At 37.6% G+C, this 24,269-nt stretch overlaps 2 protein-coding genes across 5 annotated transcripts in view; one reads left to right on the top strand and one right to left on the bottom strand.

The window, feature by feature from the left end:
• Nucleotides 1-1,311: 1,311 nt before the first annotated feature.
• GPR151 (G protein-coupled receptor 151) lies at nucleotides 1,312-2,574 on the top strand. Its single transcript, XM_028119046.2, has one exon. The coding sequence runs from the start codon at nucleotides 1,318-1,320 to the stop codon at nucleotides 2,572-2,574; it is 1,257 nt and encodes a 418-aa protein (XP_027974847.1). The 5' UTR covers nucleotides 1,312-1,317.
• Nucleotides 2,575-5,610: 3,036 nt separating this feature from the next.
• TCERG1 (transcription elongation regulator 1) overlaps nucleotides 5,611-24,269 on the bottom strand; it is a 60,142-nt gene continuing 41,483 nt past the window's right edge. For 3 of the 4 annotated variants that reach the window (XM_088023308.1, XM_028119064.2, XM_028119066.2), the window contains 8 exons: nucleotides 21,508-21,626; nucleotides 17,204-17,354; nucleotides 12,575-12,739; nucleotides 12,134-12,316; nucleotides 10,029-10,208; nucleotides 9,277-9,360; nucleotides 7,865-7,965; nucleotides 5,611-6,682 (listed from right to left, as the gene is read on the bottom strand). In XM_088023308.1, coding sequence (XP_087879434.1) covers nucleotides 6,481-6,682; nucleotides 7,865-7,965; nucleotides 9,277-9,360; nucleotides 10,029-10,208; nucleotides 12,134-12,316; nucleotides 12,575-12,739; nucleotides 17,204-17,354; nucleotides 21,508-21,626 — 1,185 coding nt within the window. In that variant the 3' untranslated portion in view covers nucleotides 5,611-6,480. Of the gene's footprint in view, nucleotides 6,683-6,958; nucleotides 7,053-7,864; nucleotides 7,966-9,276; nucleotides 9,361-10,028; nucleotides 10,209-12,133; nucleotides 12,317-12,574; nucleotides 12,740-17,203; nucleotides 17,355-21,507; nucleotides 21,627-24,269 lie in introns of all 4 variants that reach the window. The other variant, XR_003611664.2, reaches the window with a different exon arrangement.

Below are 24,269 nucleotides of genomic sequence, written 5' to 3'. Positions count from 1 at the left end.
TTATTCCATCCGTTCTTATCAGGTGAGGTTGGGGCTTTGAGGAATTCTGAAGTGTCATCCCCTTACTTTCCAGAGACAAATTGGTGAAAGCAGAGCTAGTACCAGAACCCAAAGGTCGTACTCGCAGCCCAGCACATTCTCAGTGCCCAATACTAAGCATTTCTGGTTCAGCTACACTCCGAGCAGGACGCATCTTCACGGCAATCCCACAAACCCCTTTCCCTGAACAATTCTCCTCTGACTCCTCCAGAGCATCTTTCCACTGCCCACCATAAAGTGTCAAGACTAGCACTAGGATAATTTTTTTTCCAAGAACTTCCTCGTTTTCCAACGTTAACATGTAACTTTTTTTAAAACGCCTTAAATGCCTTCCACATAGAAATTGTTTTTCTTTTATTCCTCTTGTCTCAGTAAACCTTCTAGGAGTTCTCGCTGCAAAGCAGCCTAACTCATCACTTGTTTTGCCTTCATCATCATCATCACCTGTTGAAATCATATTCCACATAGTCTAAGTCAGAGTCTAAAATCACTTCTAAAAAACTCACAATAGTTGGATACACTAGACTAAACCTGTCTGTGATTAGATTTTTACATAGGTCTTCTTTGCAGTTTTCGTTTTCCTTATCCAGCTCTGTGCGCTTGACCTCAGGTGGCGGCTGGTGGGTAGGCTGGGTCAAGGGAGGAGCTCCTCAGTGCAGGCGGAAAAGCAGCACTCGTTCTTGCTTTAAAACAGGGCAGTCCCCCCCACTTCCCGCCCAACCCGCAACATCCACAACCGCCAGGAACTTGTTGGAAATGCACATTCTTGGGCCTTACTCCTGACCCACTGGATCAGGTATGCAGGTGATTCTGGGGCAGGCTGGAGTGCACAAGTCACTTCTCAGCCACAGTGTTTGCTGATTTACAGACTGCAGTCAAGATTTTAGAAACAGCTGGTTGAAAATAATTGCCTGACTGGCTCATGACCCCCCAGGAATACATCCCACTTACACGTATGTTGTCCTCATTTATCATTTATGAGTATATGGGGTTTTAGCGCCACAGGGCTGGCAATGTGACACAAAGCTTGCTAATGAGCAGCACCCAAGCGTCCCCACTGCCTGCCGTTCAGTGCAGCGGTGATGTCTCGCATGCAACAGAGCAGAGGTGAGCAATCAACCTTCTTCCACATTCCGCTCTCAGGAAACAAACAAGGGGGAGGGCCCAGAGGTGTCACTGGACACTCATGACAGTGTATTTATTTCCTAAGCTAAAGAGCTGAGGCAGAAAGACAAAAAGAAGCAGACTTCTGTAAGGACAAGCTGTGTGGGAAAGGTGATGCTGGCAACCGCCTTTGCAGGCTCCAACTCCAGCACCATGAACATGTCGGCTCATCTCCACTTTGCCGGAGGGTACCTGCCCTCTGACTCTAAGGACTGGAGGACCATCGTCCCAGCTCTCTTGGTGGCCGTCTGCCTGGTGGGCTTCTTGGGGAACGTTTGCGTGATGAGCGTCCTCCTTCACAGCGCCTGGAAAGGAAAGCCGTCCATGATCCACTCCCTGATTCTGAATCTCAGCCTGGCCGATCTCTCTCTCCTGCTCTTTTCTGCACCTGTCCGAGCTACAGCATACTTCAAAAGTGTTTGGGACCTCGGCTGGTTTGTCTGCAAGTCCTCTGACTGGTTCATCCACACGTGCATGGCAGCCAAGAGCCTGACGATCGTTGCAGTGGCCAAAGTATGCTTCATGTATGCAAGTGACCCAGCCAAGCAAGTAAGTATCCACAACTGCACCATCTGGTCAGTGCTGGTGGCCATCTGGGCTGTGGCTAGCCTGCTACCCCTACCCGAGTGGTTCTTTAGCACCACCAGGCTTCATGCGGGTGTGGAAATGTGCCTCATGGATGTACCCCCTGTGGCCGAAGAGTTCATGGCCATGTTTGGTAAGCTCTACCCTCTCCTGGCATTTTGCCTTCCATCACTCCTTGCCAGTTTTTATTTCTGGAGAGCTTATGGCCAGTGTAAAAAACGAGGAACTAAGACTCAAAATCTTAGAAACCAGATGCGCTCCAAGCAACTCACAGTGATGTTGCTGAGCATTGCTGTCACCTCGGCTGTCCTCTGGCTCCCTGAATGGGTAGCCTGGCTGTGGATATGGCACATGAAGGCCGGAGGCCCGGCCCCACCACAAGGTTTTATAGCCCTGTCTCAAGTCCTCATGTTTTCCATCTCTTCGGCAAATCCTCTCATTTTTCTAGTGATGTCAGAGGAGTTCAAGGAAGACTTGAAAGGCTTATGGAAATGGATGATAACCAAAAAGCAACCGACTGCCTCAGAGTCTCAGAAAACACCAGCTGGTGACTCAGAGGTCCCTCCCGACAATGACCCATCTCCCGAGTCCCCAACATCCATCCCAGAAAAAGAGAAAACCGGCTCTCCCTCCTCTGGCATAGAGAGAAGTGAGAAGGCACAGATCCCCATCCTCCCTGATGTAGAGCAGTTTTGGCATGAGAGGGACACGGTCCCTTGTGTGCAAGACAATGACCCTATTCCCTGGGAACATGAAGATCAGGAGACGGGAGATTGTGACAAATAGATTGTTTCAAAGCAAAACAAATTGTGATTATTGTATTGACTTGTCCTGCTGCTTGTCCACACTACAGCCTTTACCATATACAACACAATACAATTACTAACGCTAGGAATTACAAAAATGCTTCCCAGTATGCATTTTCAAAATGTGCAATTTGGTAAGTAGAACACCATGGTAGGGATAATGATTGCATTTCAGAATTATATCCTGGCTATCCAAAGAGTTAAACTAAGTGTTGTGTGAAGAAGATGCTTCCGGCACACACACTAGAAATTCCAGATATTTTGTCCCTTGTTCACAATCGGTTCTACTGGGTACTCCTTAGGTCCACCCTGTCTGTACTGGGTGGAGCAGAGCCCATCTTTGCCAAAAGCTGAACTCCTTTCCTTTTACTTTCTTCCTGAACCTGCTAGCCTTAACCTTAACGTTCCTTATCAAACTTTCATATAACCAAAACTCAAAAACTACTTCCACTTAAGAGATTTTAAAAACATTAATGAATGTTAAGGAGTTACCTTCATTTGCTTAATCCATGTAGAATTTCCATGACTGAAGGTTACAAAATAAGGAAGGACCACCACCTTAATTAATGGGGACTGATTTCAAACCATGGCTTATTTTTGCCTAAGTTTAAGTAAATCCACACTTCGCCTTATCCTAAACAACCTGCTTCACTTGTCTTTGTAAAGCCACCTGTCTTCAGTTTCTAAGTCTGAGGATTTTAGCAGCTTAGCATGACATTCTAAATTCTGATATGGAGAGAGAACTTTTAGAACTGTCCTTCTTTCTCTTCCCAATTACCTGTTCCTCCCAATATCTCCTTTCAGTCAAGATAAATAGAAGCTACAGTCAATGATAAAGGTAGTAATTGCTGAAGGCAACCCTCAAGTATGAAGGAATAGGGATGGTCATCTTTCTTGTTAAATGGTACTAAATGTCTCCTGAACACTGAACTTGAACCCTGCCCAAATACCTAAGGGTCTTTGTTATAAAGATGATCAAGAGTAACAGGAAAAGTGTATATTATTAAAAAAAAGAAAATTAGTAAGAAAAGAAAAACTCCATGGACACAAGACAGAATTTGGCTAAGAACAGAAAACAGCACAAGGGCGATGCAGAAAGAAAAGCAGTGCTATTAAATTTTGTGTTCCCAAACATACTACCAGTATAATTCGAGTAAAAGGCAATTAACTATTCATTTTACAGCAAGGTAAAGTATACCCAATAAACATAATGATTATGATACATTTCTTTTCCTGTTGGCTATAAGGACACTTATCCCCAATTCTTGATTACTTTGTAATGGAACTCTGGGGTATTTGCACTGAGGGTTTCCCTCAGAAAAAAACTGCCTTTAGGCCAAGCCATGGAGAACTTAAAATACAAAAATATGCCATGGATGGAACTTTTATCTTTAAAACAACGTTCAGTCTGTGGGTTTTTTGGTTTGTCTTTTGTCTTTACAAATGGTTGTGGTTTGCTTTTTCAACACAGAAGATAGGGCTGTTTTCATTTTACTTAGTTCATTACAAATTTTATTTTAAGGCTCACAAGATCACAAAGTACAATTTAACCCAAATATCCAAATATTGTTTTGTGAGACAATAGTTATACAAAGGGAGTACCTTTAAAATTGTCTGTGATGAACTATTTGATTTCAAGACTGTTCATTATATATAGTAAATGTTGGATGTAAGCTTCCAGTGTTTGACATTTTAACTTGTAAACAAATAAAAACAATTGCTTTATTTCAGATAGTTTTGGAGACCTAAAAAGCTGTCTTTGTCTTGAATGCTCCTTTCAAAATCATCATTTGGCACAATGGGGCTTTACGGGGAGGTCAGACCTTAACACTGATATAGGTCTCAGGGTAAACTGAATCAAGTATTTTTAAGGAGTTTGCTGGTAAGCGCCAAGTCAAGATGGACATTTTGAGACAGTGTAATTACAATGACCTTTTCATTAAGAACCTAATACACAGTCCTGACTTGATCTTTTAAAGAAATCTGCATAGTAAAGTTTGATTTGCACCTTAAATGAACAATCAATCCCAAATACAACGGAAGTAGGAAATTAGAATAGATATCACCAAACCATTTTTTTTTCCACACTTTGCAACTGTGAAAAACAGAAAGTAGTGAGTGGGCAAACAATACTATGTGGAATTTAGAAAAATAAAACATTCTAGAAAGTTCACTTTTGTAGGTTATATTCCTATAATAGTTGTGTTCCTTTTGGCAAACATTGCAGTTTCATTCCTCACAGAACTTAAAAGCCACTCAGTGGAATTATAAAAATGACCTTCGAGAAAAGGGAGAAAAATATCTTAATTTTCAGTTGTAGAGGTTAAGACCTTAGGTAATTTGTTTCCTATACACAATTTCTGTGGCACTTAATATGCTTAAGCTAAGTACTAAGTAACATAAGTGTGAATGAGTCTGTGTATGCACGTGATGTGTGTCTGTGTGCACATGACATACAAATACAGATCTATTGGTTCTTCCTCATTTTCTGTTTTGTTGCAATCACAGCTGGTGTGAGATAACAGGGAAAACAAATTATCCAGTTTAACATATTTTTCTTAAGCATTTATGCGGTACTCTGAAATGAGAAATCTATGAAGGAAGGAGACAGAGAGAGGAGTCTTTAAACTGGGGAGGTACAGCTAGAAAGAGCAAGTGGGGGTCAAAGGTGGGTATCATGGTATGATATGCAGGACCCACTGAAAGGATGCCAAGAAGGCATCAATCAGCCACATGTAACATAAAAAGACAAAAACAAGAGAATAACAAATCCGCATCTTCTTGCTACGAAGCAATAAGATATTGCTGAGAGACTGAGCACCAAAGTGGTTCTTTACATTCCTTCCCTTTTATACTGCAAATAATTTATTATATTCAAACCTTTAAAAACTACGTGATATTTAAGATGTAAAGTCAACTTTCTTTGTGCCAAATTACATTTGCTACTGCTTTTAAGAACAGGTTTAAAAGAAGTTTTTTTAAAAAATTCTTTAACAATAATCATATACAATCCACATATATAAAAAGGGTTGGTTTATTGTAGTTCAAATACATAAACTGAACATTCAAACATCTTAAAATTAAACTTTAGAAACAAAAGTTTAACATTCAAACAGGAGTATAGTTTACAGGGAACACCCAAGAAAGGTAATTTGTTGTCTAATCCAGAATATTGATAAAGATCACTTAATGGTAAATAAAATGTGTTTAACCAGCAGTCCTATTCTGGCCAATATGTTAGTTATGACCATGGTTCCATACCTGAGAAGACATTACTAAATAAATCTTCTCTTAGGCTAAACAACAAGACTTGGCCTCTAATTCTGAGGGGATAATCAAAGCACATAAGTGAACAAACAAAACTAAAGTGTTCTTTAGAGACAAAGGTAAAAGTATGTCCATTATAATAATCTTAGCCTCTGGAAGATAAGAATTCAATTTTCAGTGTTTTCTCTTTTACCCGCTTTAAAAAACAAAATCAAAACAGAACAACCCCCAACTTAGGTTTTCTTGGAGTATGTGGTATTTGCATCCTGCAAGTTCAAACCACAAATGCTCTTACGTCTTGCATGTTTAACACTGCTAGAAAGAACGTCACCAAAAGTCACTGACTTCCACACCTCATAAAAGGATGATTTTTAGCTTCGAGATTTTAGATTTACTAGAGACAGCCTATATTTGAGTATGTATGTCAGTCATGCCACACAAGAAAAGCATAAATTATTTCCAAAGTGTTCTCTGTTCAGAAACGGTTCACGAATGCTTCTCCTTCTGTTCGTCAGATGGTTCTGCAATAGTTTGACTAATGCACATACATGTAAAAACCTGAAAATTGGCTCATGCAAGCGTTTTGAATGAAGATCCCCCTGTGGAAGAGTACTGAGAATTATTTTGTTGATCGTCTCGTGGGCTCTGATGCTGTGGGAGGCGGGGGTGGACCCCGGCGGTCCAGGTCATCCACATATGCCACAATCAGTTTACGCCTCTCCTCGGGCACACAGTCTAGTACTAGATACCGTTTGTCGTTCTGCAAGATTTTTTCTACATCTTTCAGGTGCTGATCAGATTCCTGGATTAGCTTTTTGGATCTGAAATAAGAAAAGAAGTCCAAGAATTACTGACTGCTGTTCCTAGGTCTTTCAGAAATGAGCTGGAAATGTCCATCTAGTTCCTAATCGTGTTTCCATTTTATTTATTTATTTTTTTAAGAAAAATTTCACTGCAGTGGTCACCTTTGTAAGTCGCCTCAGCAAAGACTCCAAGGAGTGAAAGGGCCTCAGAAGCTGAATTACCCTCCCACCCCTACTGGTGGTCCCTCCAGATCAGGGCTGAGGGTGGGTGGGTAAATCTTGCCCGTGCTGTACCTGTTCTGTGGATGAACAGAGGACTTCAGTCTGCGGGGCTGCCAATCCCAGCATCTCTCACAAGCTTTCACTTTCACATCTTTCACTAAATTAACTATAAAAATGTAGAAAGAAGTCTTACTTCACATCTAATTTAAAAGCCCAAGCTGATGCAAAACATTAAGGATCCTGACCAAAAAAATCCAATGACAAAATACCTAAAAACCACACCCTCAGCACTATCTATCCTCCCGTGCACATACCCTTCATTAAGATGTTTCCAATTTTTCTCTTAAAGGAAGAAAAGCTGGAGCATGAAACAAAACTGTTTCCTGTGCACTGACTGCTAAGCAACGTTAACTTGTTTTCCTGATGGTAAACTGTTGGGAATGTGGAACTACCGGGCATGTTACAGAGAAATCTTGTTTCAAAACTCTGACTTTATCATTTAAAATTTTTAAAGTATCCAGCAAACTGCTATCATCTGGAAAAAAAAAAAGTTTTTGCTGAGCTTAAATAAGATGATTTCAAGCTTTCAAACTATTCCACAACAATGAATAGTCTTTACAGGAAGCAAAGATAATGGATAGTGAAGGATTATTTTAAAAGTCTCTTCACGAATACAATTCTTAAATAGTTAGGGGTATTCCTAAAAAAGCAGTGAAGTAAAAACAAAAGTGTGTTTAAAAAACTGGATGGGTGGGTAACACAAAATAAGAATTGACATCTGGGCCCTTTCTTTAAAAAAAAAAAAAAAAAGGTAACGTAGATATGGGCTGTATTTGGCCTTTGATAAAAGTTGGCTTCTTCTTATTCCTAAAAATTAATAATGTCAACATGTGTGTGAATGCAAAGAATGCTTTGACCATTAGAGTAAGAACTAGTAAAGACAATGACTGCTGATATGAAACATTTCATTGCACACACCTATAGGTTATAAATTTGGTCTCTTTCAAAAGCGTCCTGAAGTCAGCTTTGGCTGTGATGTATTTGTCTCTGATGTATTCCTCAAATTCTCTTTGTTTTTTCTGCAAAAAGACAGTAAGATTAGGAGGGAAAAAAAAAGTCCAAATTAGAATCAATTATTTATTAAACCAGTTCTTTGTAAGTCACATTATAAATAATTCAAAAGAAAAAGGCACTAAAGTGCATTTTTGTTCATGTAACATTTCCTAAAATGCAAGACGCGCAATGTACATTTTTAAGGCCGAAAGAAACCAAGAACAAGGTCCCATACACTGTATTAGTAGTAGCTAAGACTCGAGGGGCTTGCTAGGTGCGACACTGCTGAGGGTTTGATGAGGCTATCTCCTTTCATGTTCCTAACAACCTCAAGTGGTAGACACTCTTAAAAATAAGAAATTAAGGGGTAAACGTACCTTTCCTACAGACTGTATTTATCTCTTCCAGCACAAAGACAATAATGTGGTATGACTTTGGGAGAACCCCAACTAACAGTCATAACTTTACTAAGTGATACTGAGCATTTAGCTCTTCTAGTAAGGGAACAGGAATGATGCGTATAAACTCTTTGCACAAAAAAGTAAATAAAATTAAATAAAATTTAAAAAGACCTTATTATTGTCAACTGTAAACAATCAGTGAAGTTAGAAACTGAGACTGGACCTGTCGGCTATCAGTCTACTACTCTTTCCCAGCCGTGTGTACTTTGTGGACCGCACATCTATAACCCAACTTATTAAAGTAAATCTATGGGGGCTGTGCACTCTAGACTCGGAGAAACCAACCAGACAAGGAGAATGAGGGGGACAGGGAACAAATGAAAGGCAAAGGGCTAAAATAAGACAGCAGTCAGCTACGCTTCCCTTGGCCTCATTCACTATTTCAGAAGCCAGCTGACTTCGCTTCCGACACAGGAGGCAGAGTGCGCCAGAACGAAGCTCGGCTTCTAAAACTTCACTCGTCTGGCGTTCCTCTACTCCAGTCTCTGGAGCATACAGGAACAAGAGGTGGTGTTACGGCGTTCCGTCAGCATGGCTCAGGGGCTCGGACAGTCTGGTACCAGCATTAATGTTATCTACCTAGTGGGACCTGACTATACAATGAATAAAAACTACAGCTTCATTAAAGTGCTAACATCCCCAAACACAGGCTTGACCCCAAAGATTAAATTTTTAAGTTTATCCTGTGCTTTCTTGTTTATGTATCATGCAAGACAGAAAATATGAATTTAAACTTCAGATTTGTTTCTCATACACTTAAAAGTTATTCACTTAAAACCATCAATTTCATTTTGGTCAAGATCTTAGAGGTACTGACTGAAACCCAATTAATATTTATAAACTGACAGTAGCAAATCTCAGACAAAATCCTCTTACCCTGTCACTGGAGGAGAACTTAATGCACCGAGGATCTTCCTTAATGATTTTTTTTACTTCTTTCCATGTGGATGTTAAGGTAATCTTTGAAAGGCAAGTGAATAAAAAACATAAATACAACTCACTTTTATTGAGAGGGTCAAACGGCAGCACATATGGTACGTGGTATCACACACTGACCTGCCATCTCTTGTAATGCCCAAAAGTAATTGGACAGGGAAGGAGCTTTAATGCAATTTCTTTTTGGCTTGCCACAAGTTATTTTCATGGCCACGAAATGTGGCCTGAGACTATCACCTGCAAACCCTGTGTCTCCATAGGTAACACCATAACTTCTAAAGAAACCATCACCAAAAAGAGATTACATAATCAGGAGAAAACCTGAACAGAGGGTACACATTGCCAAAGGAGCAGGCCATGGTGCCAAACTGAAAATGGAGCAAAAGATGGAATCTATTAAATATCTCATCAGGAGGGATCAATGATTACACAGCTAGGGACATTATGAACTACCACAGGAGCAGAAACAAATGTTGAAACTGCAGAAGGAAGTAATTTCTACATAGTTAAGGATGCCACGAACATTTTACTTTAAAAAGGAAAAATAAAATCAAAGAAGAAAGTGTCATAAAACTCATGAATTCTGGTAACGGATCTAAAGACCATGACGCTAATAATCACATCAATGTTTTACTTTTGGAATTATTCATGAAGGCCCATCTAGATTAAAACAGGGAAAATAAGGGACTTACTGCAGAAGTTTCATCCAGAAGTTGCCTAAAGTGCTCCCTCTTCTTTTTGGTAAGTGCTTCAATGTGTTCATTAAAAAGCTTCTCTTTCTCCTCTCTTTCCAACAAGGATCCAGATTCCCAACGGTGATCTTTCCGCAGAGTCCTCCGAGTATCAGACCATGACACATCTGAAGAACGTACCTAAAAACGTACCAAAAAATTGTATCACCAGAGACTTATCTTCTCATATTTCAACAATAAAAGGCTTATTTACTTAATTTAGGAAGGATACATTTAATAATAAAAGAAACTTCTGCTGATTCCACCTTAAGCAGTCACTGAAAATCTTTTTTAAAGCCAGAAAGCCCACTGCTCAGAGCTTCCCTAAACTGTCAAGTGATTTAGAGGTAGAGAAGGATGAAGAGAAGAACTTCTATTTAACATCTTACCAACTTTCAGTAGGAGAAATGGATACAAACAGAACAGGAAATATCTTACTGTAGTACTAAAGAGGTCACAGGAAAAAAACAACAACAACAAATCTTGAGCTCCAATGTGTACTTATCAACCACATACGGGAAGTGACACTTCCAAGTATAAGCAAGAATTAACATGGCTATCGAGAGAAGACATGGTGGATCAGGCTGGCTCAACAACCAGCAGAAAGGTACGCTTCATGGCTTCAAATGGCATCACCAGTTATTACTAGTCACACTGCTGCCAATGCTAAAGAAATATGGGAGGCTGAAAAGACAGGTAAGAAAAAAGAAAAACACGAAAACATTTATTTAACCAACATTTATCAAGCATCTATAAACGTGTCAGCTGAACACGGAGCTTGATACTGGAAAAACAAATAAGACACTATCCCTTCCTTCAAAGGACTCACTTTTTTAAGGGAAAAGAGGCGTATAAGCAAGTAACTGCAACTGCATGTAGTAAGGGCTGCAGCGGTGTATGCTGAACACAGGGTGGCCAAGGGGAACAGGAAAAACAAATCCGCCTTAGATGGGTCAAGATCAACCTCACAAAAGAGATCTGAGTGTGATCTTGAACAATGAGTTTTCTAACTGCAGCGGGAAGCATCCTACCTGGAGGGACTGGCCTGAGCAATAACAGGATTCATTAATGTAAGTGTGGTTCGTTAGAGGTTAAGTTCAGAAAGGCTGGAGCATAGGGGGCAACAGAGGAAACCAAAGAGGGTAACATAATATGAAGGTGAATATGAATAATATGGGGGAGGCAAGAAATGAACAGCCTTATATATTATGCTAAGTAGACAGAGTTTTAAATGTAGGCGACCACTAGAAGCACAGAGAACCTTCTCCGCAAGCCACAGGGAAAGTGACAAAATCATTTGGTTTTTATGATGACTTCTATGACGGCGGTAACGGGGGAAGTAAAAGCAGGGAGAACAATCAGGGAACGACTCTAACTGTCCAGAGAACAAAAAGAGGAAAACGAAAACAGATCATCAGAAGAAAGGGAAGAAATCAGAAGACGTGACAGTAGTAATGAAAAGGGCCCTTACAAAAGAAGAGAAGAGAAACAGGAGAGACGGTGACAGGGAGAAGGGATGAAACAAGTAGAACACCAGAACGGCCTTGGGCACTCACTGTACAGAGAAAACCCTACACACCTCAACAACCCTGGGTGATACAGAAGGGTTTGTCAAGAAAATTCCAGGGTATCTCCTGAGGTCACCTCCAGTCCTAGATCTCACACCATCTACATGTACAATAATTCATCATCACAGTGATGACCCTAAATCATCAAGAAAAAGGTTTAATTACGTTCAGCACATTTTGTTTATTACTACGGCATGTCAGTGTGTGATAATTTACGATGACTTCCATCAAGAATAAAGAAGTTATCTTTGGGACTAAGATTACAAATTTTTATATATACAAAATATCTAACCTCTGAAAATGTTAAATAACTAGGGTTTTCCTATTCTAATGGTGCTAATGCCAAGAACTCCATTTTAAAACACCTTATAGAACAACTTACCAAATTATATCTCAGAGTCAATTTAAATATGAAAATTTTCACTAACGAGGTAATGTAATAGATCTCCATGTCCAGTACTATAAAGGGGTGAGGGGGAAAGCAAGAATAATATATACCATGTCAGACAAAAGAGCCTTGAAATTCTGGATAGCTTCTTCTCGTTTGTGTTGCTCTCTCTCTCGATCTATTTCTTTTGTTTGTTCTGAACGAGCCTTTTGAACCTCTCTTTCTCGTTCTCGAAGGCTTGCCTCAATGCGGGCTTGCCTTTCAAGTTCCTTTTCTTTTTCTGAGTCTAAATTCTGTAAAAGTAAAATTACAGGATCAAAATAGGTTCCCACAGAATAACTAGTTTGCCAAAAAGAAAATTTCAAACCTGGTTTTTACCAAGAAAATTCCTAAACGCTATACCTCGTTTCCATACCAACTACTAGAGATCTTATATTAAGAATACCAACAAGAAAAATTCCAAATCCCAACCAGGAGTGAATACCTTTATAATATAGCAATTAAGAATTTTATTGTTCCATGCTTTCAGTACAAGTAAACACAAAGGTTACCTTGGCTATTTTTTCAATATACTGTTTGAAAAGGTCTTCTCTCATCGATGAACTGTCCACTGCTTTGTAACGTGGATCACTTTCTACTTTGTCTTTCACTTTGCTCCATCGAGACTGACTGTCCAAGTGATGATTTGATAACAATTCAAAGAAATCCGATTTAATCTGTATTTCAAAACATGTAGTGGGATGGGGGGAAAATGTGCCATGAGAAATTCCTCCTATGCAAACGTCTGTAACCAGAAAAAACTATTCACTTACCTTGAAGATGGGAATAGTAATAACTTTTAAATGCATTTATTTAGAGTGGAATAATTTTTAGAATTGCTCTTTTAGGAAAAATATAAAGAACAACACATATATAAGCTCTCATTTAAAATCTACCAAGTTCAAGATAAATCATTTTCTCCAGTGAAATTATTCAAATGCAGAAAAAAATCTTAGGTCGTTTTTAACATTTGCATTTCAGAACTGCCATTTTTTTATAAGAAATAAGAACTCACATTTATTTTTAGGTAATATTCAGGCTTATGAACTGACAGTAAACGATGCATTAACATCAAGACACTAAGAATGACTTATTTTAAAAAGTACGAGTAACATTTTTTGTTACGAAAAGGGGAATTTAGAGCTGAGCACAAATAAAGTCTCATTCATTCGAAACTTGAAACTATACTGAAATGTCTAAAAACAGGTAAAAAACGGTAAATTTTTGTATTTTAGTTTAAAAAAAGCAATGTTTGCACCCTTACATATAAATTACAGAATTTCTATGGTCATAATCAAAGCATTACATAAACTGTATTTAGATTTTTTGTATTTAGCCATTAAATATGTATGCCTTTACCATTATACAACCAATCAAGTACCAAGTTAGTAACATTATACCAAGGGTATGAAATGGTATTAATCCTTTAGTGTCAACATATACAATACTTAGAATCCCTCTCCCAACTGCAATTCTCATTTTTTTAAATAGGGAAGAAAGGGATAAACAAGGCATTTATTTTTATGCACCTTTGAGGACCTGTTTTAAAATTTAGTCTCATTTAAATTATCTTGTACTCCTACCAGGGGAGATACCTGAGGTAGCAGTCAATTCAAAAGAGGATTCTGGCCATGTCAAGAACCTCTTCCCCCCCATAGGGGTTAAACATGTTGGCTTCCCACCTGACCAGGAGAAGGAGAAATTAGGAATGGAATCATTCCTTCTGCCTATTCCAACCCTCACTTGAGAGGATTAAAAGGGAGGATGATGTCCTTTCTGGAAAACATGGTAAGGTTGTAAAAAAGAGTTTCCCTATTAAGAGATTTTTTTTAAAAAGACAAGAGCTAACCAACTGTGGATTTCTTTACTACTGAACTTAGCTCTTGCCTTTGTTTGGAACAGTAAGAAATACTCATAAACCCAGTATTTCTAGACAGTAAAAAAGAAACTAGTTGATAGAGTGATTTTACAATTTTTCTGTTCATCTTGTCTACTTTGTATCTGACATGATGAACACCCAATTCCTAGATGCATATAACTACAAAGCAAAATTGACAAAATTTGTATTAAATAAAGCATGCAAGCTCTATCAAATAGGAATCTTTCCAAGCCATAGGAATTTATATTGATTTAAGACAATTTTCACATATTAGACACGAAACCTATAAAGTAAGGATTATCATACAGGTTTTAAAAAATGTGTGATGTATAAACAAAGTGAACTTTAAATGAAGTTAAACTTCCTTTCACTGTGCATACTACCGTGACAGGCTATTACATGGCTTACCAAAGCTGCTATTTGTATGGGAATTATTTAACAACTGAGTAAATGTCAAAAAAAAAAAAAATGTAAGTTACCACTAGCAGCAATTTAAGGCCCTGTATCCCCTATTTTCTTCTGTCTCCAAAAGGAAGTACCTTACCATCTAGGCTGTTCAGTTTAATAGGGAAAAATAGTCTCCCTAGCCTAATAATGTACTGTAACAAAAATATTTAATTTGTTCAAAATGAAATTTAAGGGAGGGCAGAGAGAAAAATGCCAACTTTATGAGAGGATTAACTCTATTATATGCAACTTCAAATGTGTTGTTCCAAAAGGTATGTTACTTGAGCCAGAATTTTATAAAAACTGGTTATAATAAAAAATTGTAATAAAATAAAACAAAAACTTGAGGGTAGCTATTTTGGCAAGCAAAACAGCCCAGTAAAATAAGCAGAGTTTTGGGGCACCAGGGTGGCTCAGTCATTGGGCGTCTGCCTTCGGCTCAGGTCATGATCCCAGGGGTCCTGGGATCGAGCCCCACATCGGGCTCCCTGCTCAGCGGGAAGCCTGCTTCTCCCTCTCCCATTCCCCCTGCTTGTGTTCCTGCTCTCACTATCTCTGTCAAATAAATAAATAAAATCTTTAAAAAAAAAAAAAAGCAGAGTTTTAGGGACATTTTTTATAAAACTGAAAATAACCAGTAAAAGCTCCATGAAAATGATTTTACCCTTTAGCTTAAAAATGTCTACTGAAGGAAGCAACTTCACCAAAAATCAATGTCCTTCCACAGGCTTTTGACTCAGCAAGTAATTACCTTTAAACCTTTACTATTCAGCTATTAATTGCATTACCTCAATGCTACAAACGGCAGCTAGAGAATCACAAGAAAGAAACTCCAATATACCAGCACCATGCTACTAGTACTAATCCTACCATTCAATTAGTTAAAATGTGATTTTAAAAAAATGGTATAGACAATATACTTCATAAAAATAAACATTTACTGTACAGTAAAAGTCATGAAGAAAGTGGTAAAACTTCATTAACCAGCTACTTCTCAGAATGTGAATATAAAATATACTATATTTAAACCCTTACTTTAGAGATTTTTGTTTCCATGGCCTAGTTAGTAATTTTGCATTCTTTAAACTGGCTGAGAGAGTTTCACTTTAGTAATCCGGCCTCTTTTTAAAAAATTAAGTAATGATACAAAACCAAACCTGTAATTTAGAGAATTTTATAATCAAAAGAAAATAAAGCTGAATATATTAGGTTTATTTAGATCTAATGTCTATTTAATTTATTTCAATTAACACATTCTGGGCACAACTCTCATCGCTTCATAAGGAAAAAGACTAAAAAAATGTAAAGTACCGGAACTGCGGGAGGCTAAAGTCACCACACAGAGATACCAATTCTTTCCTCACTAGTGAATCCCATAATACTTTGCGTATCAGTGTTTGACAGCGGTCAGACTGAACTGATTGAAAGGCAGTACAGCACAAAACTGTAAAGTCTATCGACTTGTTATAAAACAGGATACACAAAAATAGTGACAAAAAAAGTGTTTAGAAAAAGAACATTAGTTACAAATGCAAAGACAAAAACATTCAATTTGTATAAAAGCAATCACACAGCAGCATTCATTTATTCACTTGGTTTTCTTTAATAGGTTATTACTAAAAGTCAAAAGTAGCAAACAATTCATTAGCATGACTCTAATTCAACACTCAATTTTGCACATTTCCTGAGAAGCATAATCATTTGAGGGAAAAAAAAAGTTGACAGTGAAAAAATTCTGGAAGGATCTACATTGAAGCCCAATGTAGCATATAATCAGGAAGTTTCAGGTATTTCTGACAAAAGTCATTTCACCCAATACTATTGCTATTTACAGTGAAAATGGCTTCTTCTCAGTAAGAGTGGTATTATTTCCCTAACAACATTTCTTAAAAGAAGCTGTGATGTTTTAACTTTCTGGGCTAACGGGCCATTTTAAATGTCAAAAATGATTAGGCTTCAGAGGTCCTTTTTCTCCATTCACAAAGCACACAGGGACACTGAGGAGAGTGGCTGTGTGTTCTGATGGCTCACGCACCACTGGTGCCATCCCCACCAGTCTGCTTCTCCAGCGGTGGGCTCCCCTCCATTCCTGACACTGCTATCACATGACATTTGGAATTCATTAATCTTTAATAGCTGACCTTTATTTCTGATAAGCAATAATTTATATGTAAGATATGTTTACTAGAAGATGAGAAAGTCACTAAAATGCTATCTTTTAGAAAGCAAAAAAGATAAAAAACCTTTTTGAAATTTAAAGGTTACTGCTTATTAAGAATCTTGAAATCTTAGCAGGCACCAGTGAATAAACAGACCTAATAAAAGTCAGTTCTGGGTTTACTGGGCATCTCAGTATTAATAAATTGTAAATGCAAAATAAAATGTAAAGTACATCTAGGTAGTTTAGTGAAGTTATTAAAATAAACATCTTGGGGCACCTGGGCGGCTCAGCTGGTTAAGCGTCTGCCTTCGGCTCAGGTCGTGATCCCGGGGTCCTGGGATGGACCCCAACGTGGGGCTCCCTGCTCGGCGGGGAGCCTGCTTCTCCCTCTCCCTCTCCCCTTATTTGTGCGCGCGCTTTCTCTCACTCAAATAAATAAATAAATTTTTTAAAAATGAAAAATAAAATAAACATCATGGAAATAAAGGGACAATTCACACATATAAACGAATATAAAAGTTAACTGATAAAGCTAAACAGTAAATGTGGGTCCCGTAATTTGTGCTCATGAACAAGATTAGCAACACAGCCGCACATCAGTCCCTTCCTACTCACACCCCATCAATCGCACCCCCGGGACTAAAACCATCTTACCTTCTCACCTCTGGTCTTCGAATCTTCTTTCTCTTTCTTCCTTGCAGCTGCCACAAATTCATTAAACAAGGCTTCTCGATCTTTCATCTTTTCGATCGCTTTGAATCTTGAATCTTTAGCATGCTTGGCTGCAAATTCACTAAAAGTAGCTCTGTAACAAAATGGCAAGTGTGCTAACTTTGGTAGAGCTATTTCTGCTTGTAGAAAGTGTATAGCAGAAGATACCATTTTTCCAGCAAGAGTATGTGCCAAAGAGCCACTGAGCCCCAACATCTGCCCAAACAGTAAACAATGAGCTACAGAAAAGAGTAAAAAAGGGCTAAAGGGTGAAAATGTGGTTAGCGATTTGTATACTATCAGCATACTGTGGGATAACACATCAGAGAGCAAAAAAATGTATGTGCTCCAAGAGACTTCAGAGCTCATCTATTTTCACACTAGGAAGAGGCTCAGTCTTGCTTCCAGCCGTGGAGGAGTAACTTTATTGAATTAGCTCTCCTTCCAGCAACTATGAAACAGGACAAAATACATGAAGCAACTGATTTCAAAACAGTAGACAACAGGGAGAGTACTAAGACTGAGGAAAGCCCCACTGCCCTCTGCGTCAGGACAATTTCCCAAGAAATTGTACTCCAAGCAGAGTACAGTGGCCTCAAAAGTCAGAAGCAGTGATGATCAGAGTTCGGGTGCTAAAATGGCAGAGGAAAAAGCTATAGGAAGAAAGTACCCCATAAGTATACCAAAAAGCAATTCCCCGTGTGTGTATGGCCAAGGCTGGACTGCAACAGCACACTCCCCACCAAAGTGCTACATGGGTAAGAGCAAAAAAGAGATCTTAGAAGTTGACAGTACAGAAAAAAGAACAGCATTAGGACAATAAAGTCCACAAAAGATGAACAAGGGAGACAAAGCTGGACCGCTGAAAAGCACCTTCCACCTTCTGAGATCCACACTAACAAAGCCTTAAATCAAAACTAAATTAACATAATCAGCCTGTAATAAAGTGAACTGCCTGTGAAAACAAAAATCCAGAATTTCCAATATTAAATCAGAAAACACTAAACACACTAAGAATGCATAATCCATACCAAAAAAATTTTAAATCAACAGAAACTAAACCCAAAATGCCCAGATGTTGTTCTAGGCAGAGACAAATTCTTTAAAATTATTATAATTATACTGAAAGGATTAAAGCAAAATAGGTTCAAAGAACTAAAAACAAGGTCTTAATGAACAAAAAAAGGGAGTTTCAGCAGAGATACAGAAAACAGAAAAAAAGAACCTAAAGCTAACTGAAAGGAAAAATTCACTGGATGGGCTTAACAAAGGAGGAGACATAGAATAAAGAGCCAGCAAGTTAGATCAGTAAGTTATCTAATCAAAAGAGTACACAGAAAAAAAATTAGGGGGAGGAGAATAGTCTCAGAGATGTGTGCGATAATACCAAACACTTTAAAATAGATGTAATTAGAATTCTAAAAGAGAAAAGAATGAATCAGAGCAGAAAAAATGCTGATCAAAAATTTTCCAGATTTGATGAAAACATCAATGTACAGATATGCAAAAAGCACAGCAAGCTGCCAAGCAGGCTATATAAAAACATGAGGCCTATGAGGGCTAATGAGGCTCAGCATAAAAAACATTTTTCTTCACAAATAAAAGGCATTTATATAGCCTTCACACGTTTGAATATACCTCAATATTTGAAGCTTTCCCCTTACATAATAATAATTTGCTCTTATAATAAATACTCCCACATTTAGCATGTTTTTAGAGGGGAAAAATAAACCTTACTTTCTCCTTTTTAAGAACTATTTAACTATTTCAACACACATATAAAACACATCTTCTCAGGTGTTAAAGGTTCTACTACAACTTTGATTAATAAAGAAAAAGTTGGTTAACTTCAGAAATTAGAATTTAAAACATCAACTGAAAACTAGGAGTACCACTCACAGCTAACATTTGCTATTTTTACGCTTTGGCAACCAAACTCAGATTATAAAAATCTTCTACATGCAACTGTTATTACCTAGAATACCTAATTTCATTAATTCAACATTTTTAACAACAGGATATATTGTAAACCTAGTCTGAATAATGGAAATATAACTTTAATAAAATTTTGAAGTAAAAATTGCATGTCCCAGAGAAGGGATCACATGTAGCCCATCAAAGTTTCTTTTCATGATAAATTAAGCACCTTGCATTATAGTTTTAAGAAAGAAGAGCAATTACTACGATTAAAGAATAAACCTTTCTTTAAAATGTAAAATCAACTTATAAAAGTGAGAATTATTTTATAGGTATTTCTATTACTTGTAATAAAATAGGTAAAATAATTATTATTTTTTCACCAGAAAAGACCAAGATGAAGTTTTAGCATTAGATTCAGATAGATTTTTATATGACTCATCTCTTAACTCCAAAAAGCACTGCTTGGTAACAGACATGTTACCCTTTTCTCTCAGGGAGAGTTGAGGGTGGACAGTAGTAGTAGGAGACCAGTAAGAGTAGAGGGACCAGGACTTGACCCTACGGGGAATGCCTTAAGATTTCCATCAAAATAGAAAAAAGACAAGAGAATGGGCACTGAGGTAATTCTCCCCATTCTTTCCCTTAGAATAAACTCCAGGGCTTCTTATCTACAAATTCTACTAAAAAGCTTTGTTGATAGTAGTCTTTTTCCATTACAAAGTGGACTTAAGTTAATGGGCACTATTTTCTCCATTTTAAGTTTTTCCTCATTTTCTGCCACTCACTAAAATTGGTGCTAATCTCTATTCTAGTGCTGAATGTGTTAATATAACAATACAGCACAATGTCCCCAGTGCCAAGACTTCTAGTTATGTGCCTCATGGCTTTATTTTTTGAAGTAACTTGCAAAGTACAGATCACTCCAACGATTCTATGAGCCCCAAAAGAACACCAACAAGATACTGTGACACAGCAGGACTTTGTCAAATCCACAAAATGGAAATCTCTTCAGAGTCTCAGTTATTGCCAGATTCATACTGGTTTTGATAAATAGATACATTTTGCTCAATCACTTCAAAACAAGCTGCAGACATGCAGACATCATGAGACTTCATCTATAAATATTTCGGCATGTATCTCCCTCGGAGTAAACCTTTTCCCCTCCACAACCACAATACCCCAAAAAACTATGAATTCTCTAATATGTACTAACAAACCATGTTCAAATTTACTCAAGTGCATCCCAGTTGCAAGTACCTGACCCAACAACTCACCCTTCTGATTAACCAACAGAAAGGCCCAAGACCCCTCAGAGAGTCTAAAACTCAATTACCCCCTGACAAATATTACATTCTTCAGAGCCACAAATACTGTTAGCTTCATTGTCTGAAATGCATATTAATGCCATAGGTTTCTCTTCATGTTTCAAACATAAAATTGTAATACCAAATACACTTTCTCAAACAACATCACTCTTAAATCTCCAATGACAAAAGTAACTGTTTAAACAAGATGAATTTTTATAAAAACTACCATTTAACCCAGATGCTCTGTGATTCTACCCTATAGTTTTGGAAATTCTCCATGTTATGAGGTGTTCACAGCAGCCTAATAATACAACTGTTAAAACTAAGCCATAAATAAGAAAGTAATTCTCCCTTGCCTAATCTGTGCTTAGCACCGGAATCTAATTGAAATCCCACATTCACTTGTGCAAGTTATCTAGCTTACTCTTACTTTCCTCATCTGCAAAATAGGTATGAGAGGAGTCCGTTAATAATGTGTTTAAGTTTGTACTTTAAGTTTGTACATATATCTTTAAGTGCACATAAAATAGCCACGAAATGATGCCATTATTGTTATGATGCTATTCACGTAAGTTTAAAATGTCTCATCTTCTTCAGCCCATTACGCGTACTCACTACCCATTAACAATCAATTGAAAATGTCAGACAAAAATATTATCTAGACAAGAGAGGTCCTTCACCACTTCAATTCCATCAAAATAATGTCCCTGTGCTGCAAGTTATTAGGTGTAAAACTTTAAGATGGAGATTTTTTTTTTTTTATAATCATTTACCAGTTTCTAGAGAAGGAAATTTATTCCCACAGGGAAGCTTTTATAACAAAGGTACCCTTCTTGAAAACCAATGCCTCTCACAGGGCACAAGAGATCCCTCTAAAGGAAATATATTAAGAATGAAAATCAGAAATGCAGCCACCAATAATCAAATAATCCAATTATCCAAAAGATACATATTCTCTTAGCTGATCTTAGGAGAAAGCACATAAAATATTTTGAAATGTTACAATAATGAACCATATACCTTGGATTAAATTTTGCTTCTTCCATCATTTTTTTGAAATCTTCCTTGGCTTGCATTATTTTGTTTTTCTTTTCCCTGCGTTCTTCCTCAGCCCTCGTCTTTACATACTGATCAAATACCTATCACAAAAATAAACCAATTTGACAAGTTAGTCTTTTGTATAAATAATTTAATTACCAAACTACAGAATCTGTGAGAAAATACTAAGTCAATATCTTTGTCCAAAATGTAATAGAAAAATACACTATAGATATCTCAATTATATGCAGATTATCTATAGCAAGTCTCAGAAGCCCTCTGTTCAGATTTCCAGAACAAAGTTAAAAGCCCCTGTAATTTTCATTTTCCCTGATTACAAATTGAATACATGTTTACTAAAAAAAAATTTCAGGCAATATAAAATGTATAAAAGAAATTATAGTCCTTCCAAATCTCTTCTAGAAAAAAACATCAGCAGTATGGGTTTAAATTTATTTCTGTGGTTCTCTTTTAAGGCATAACTATTTTCACCAAAATGTAATACTTTACATCTATAATATTTTCCCACTTAATAACATATAGACAAGATAATAAACTGAACATGCACACCTATTTCCTGTTTTCTTCAAATGCCAAAAAATGCCAATAGAGGATTTTTTTTTTTTTTTTTTTTTTTTTAGATCACAAACCAACAAGAACAGGCCAATGGGAAAAAGAGAGCAACTCTCGATGGTGAAAAGCACATGGATAAGTAGTAAAGGACTTGGAGGACATGAGAAAGCAGACCCTAATTTAGCAGTCAAAAAACAAAGAAATCAATTCTTTTTTTTTAATTAGAGACTCCTCAAACAGCTCCACAGGTGACAGCACCAAATATCCATAGAAGTGAGGGTAGAGTATAACTATACTAAGGTTCTTCAAGAATGAGTCAGTCAGTAGATCCCCCTTGCCAACTTCATGTACCGGAGGGCATGTCACTCCTGAACCTCAGTAAAAGGCAGGTGATTAGTCTCTAGAACAAAGGATGGCAACTCACAATCTGCCAGCCAAATCTGGCCTGCTGCCTATTTTTGCACAGCCCAAAAAAGTTTTAACATTTTTAAACAGTTAGGAAAAAACACACTAGAAAATTTCATGACATTTCATGACACATGACAACTAAATGAAATCCAAATTTTAGGGTTCGTAACTAAAGCTTTATTTGAACAGTCATATTCATTCCTTTACATCTATCTATGGGTCCTCCTACACTAGAGCTGCAGAATTATAGTATAGTGACAGAGACCAGATGGCCCCCAAAGTTACAATATTTATTATCTGACCCTTTATGTTAAAATTTTGCTGATTCTTGCTCTAAAAGGTAAAGTGGTATCTCTGGCCTGAGTTGGGGGGGCGGGGGAGGGACAACATGAATTAGAAATGAGGCATACCAGAGAAAACAGTGAATTAACCAGTTACATACCAAACATAAGACACAGTTCTCCCAGAACAAAAGCAGTAAGGACTGTGTCCTCTCATCAGGACACTAAAGGTTCTTATCAAGAATCTGACCAGCCTAAAAATCACCTGCACCAGGAGATCCTCAACAAACTGGCTTATATCACCCTACAGCAGGATTTTTCAACCTCAGGACTTATGGCACTTCAGCCAGATAATGTTTAACAGCATCCATGGACACCAGATGCCAACAGCAACCCCTCAGTTGTGACAACCAAAAATGTCTCCTGGGGCAAAAGGGCCCCTGATTTGAGAAGCAAGGCTTTACAGTAAAGCCAAGTTATGGGAGCCCAATTAGATGCTCAGAGTGCCCAAAGAGCATTTTAGTGCTTCATTCCTAATCATGAGAAGTCCAGGTCTCTTTAAAGACATCTAAGGAAACTCTCCAGCATGAAAAATAGAAACCAAAATAGAAAACAGAAACTGTGTATAAAAACGAAAACTTAAAAAAATCCTCAACAATCTCATAAAACTAAGATACTATAACCATAAAACAAGAAAAAGAAAAAAGAAATCCTAGAAATTAAATTATGACAGAAGAAATGAAATATTAAAGGATCAGACTATAAAGATGAGAAAGTCACCCAAAATGTTTTTTTAAAAAAGGGCAGAGGTAGAAAACAAGAGAAAAAAAACTTTAAGGACAAGCCCACCAGGGCAAATTTAAACAGGTGGAAACAAATCAAAAAAGCAATACAAGAAAATCTCCCAGAACTGAAAGATACAAATTCACATACTAGAAGGGCCACCAAGGGCCCAGCACAATGGGCCCCTTCCACAAAGGCACATAATCACCCTGAGATTTCAGAACTCTGTACACTAAGAGAAGGATCCTACATGCCTATGAAGGAAAAATAAACACGTCCATAAACAAAGGAACAAGTAAAGATGGATTCAAAAACAATGAAAACTAGAAAAAGCAACATCGTCAAAATCCTGAAAAAGATTTCCAATTTCAAATATCTTAACCAAACAATTCCAAATTAAGGATATACAATAAAGGTGTTTTCAAATATGCAAGGCTTCAGAAATTTATTTCCCATGCATGTTCTCCCAAGAAGCTATTACACGGATGAAATGCGTCAAAACAGAGTAAACCAAGAAAGAAAAGACTTATGATGGAGGAAACAGGTAAACCCTCCCCCCTCACACCCCCAGCCCACCAAAAAGAGAGAAGAGGGAGATTCCAGGATGACAGTAAAGATTGGTCATCCTCAAAAATGACAGCTATACATCAGGTGTAGAGGGCAACCAGTCCAGAATGAAGCAAATCAGAAGGCTCTGGG

Source organism: Eumetopias jubatus, unplaced genomic scaffold, assembly GCF_037043125.1.
Source record: "Eumetopias jubatus isolate StellerSeaLion01/CBP00866 unplaced genomic scaffold, mEumJub1_p1.0 scaffold_5, whole genome shotgun sequence".
NCBI lineage: Eukaryota > Metazoa > Chordata > Mammalia > Carnivora > Otariidae > Eumetopias > Eumetopias jubatus.
The sequence above is the reverse complement of the archived record's forward strand: the minus strand, read 5'-3'. Positions and strand labels throughout refer to the sequence as shown.

What these genes read in the sequence shown, in the direction of transcription:
- GPR151 (XM_028119046.2), top strand. Translation starts at nt 1,318, where the DNA reads ATGCTGGCAACCGCCTTTGCAGGCTCCAACTCCAGCACCATGAACATG.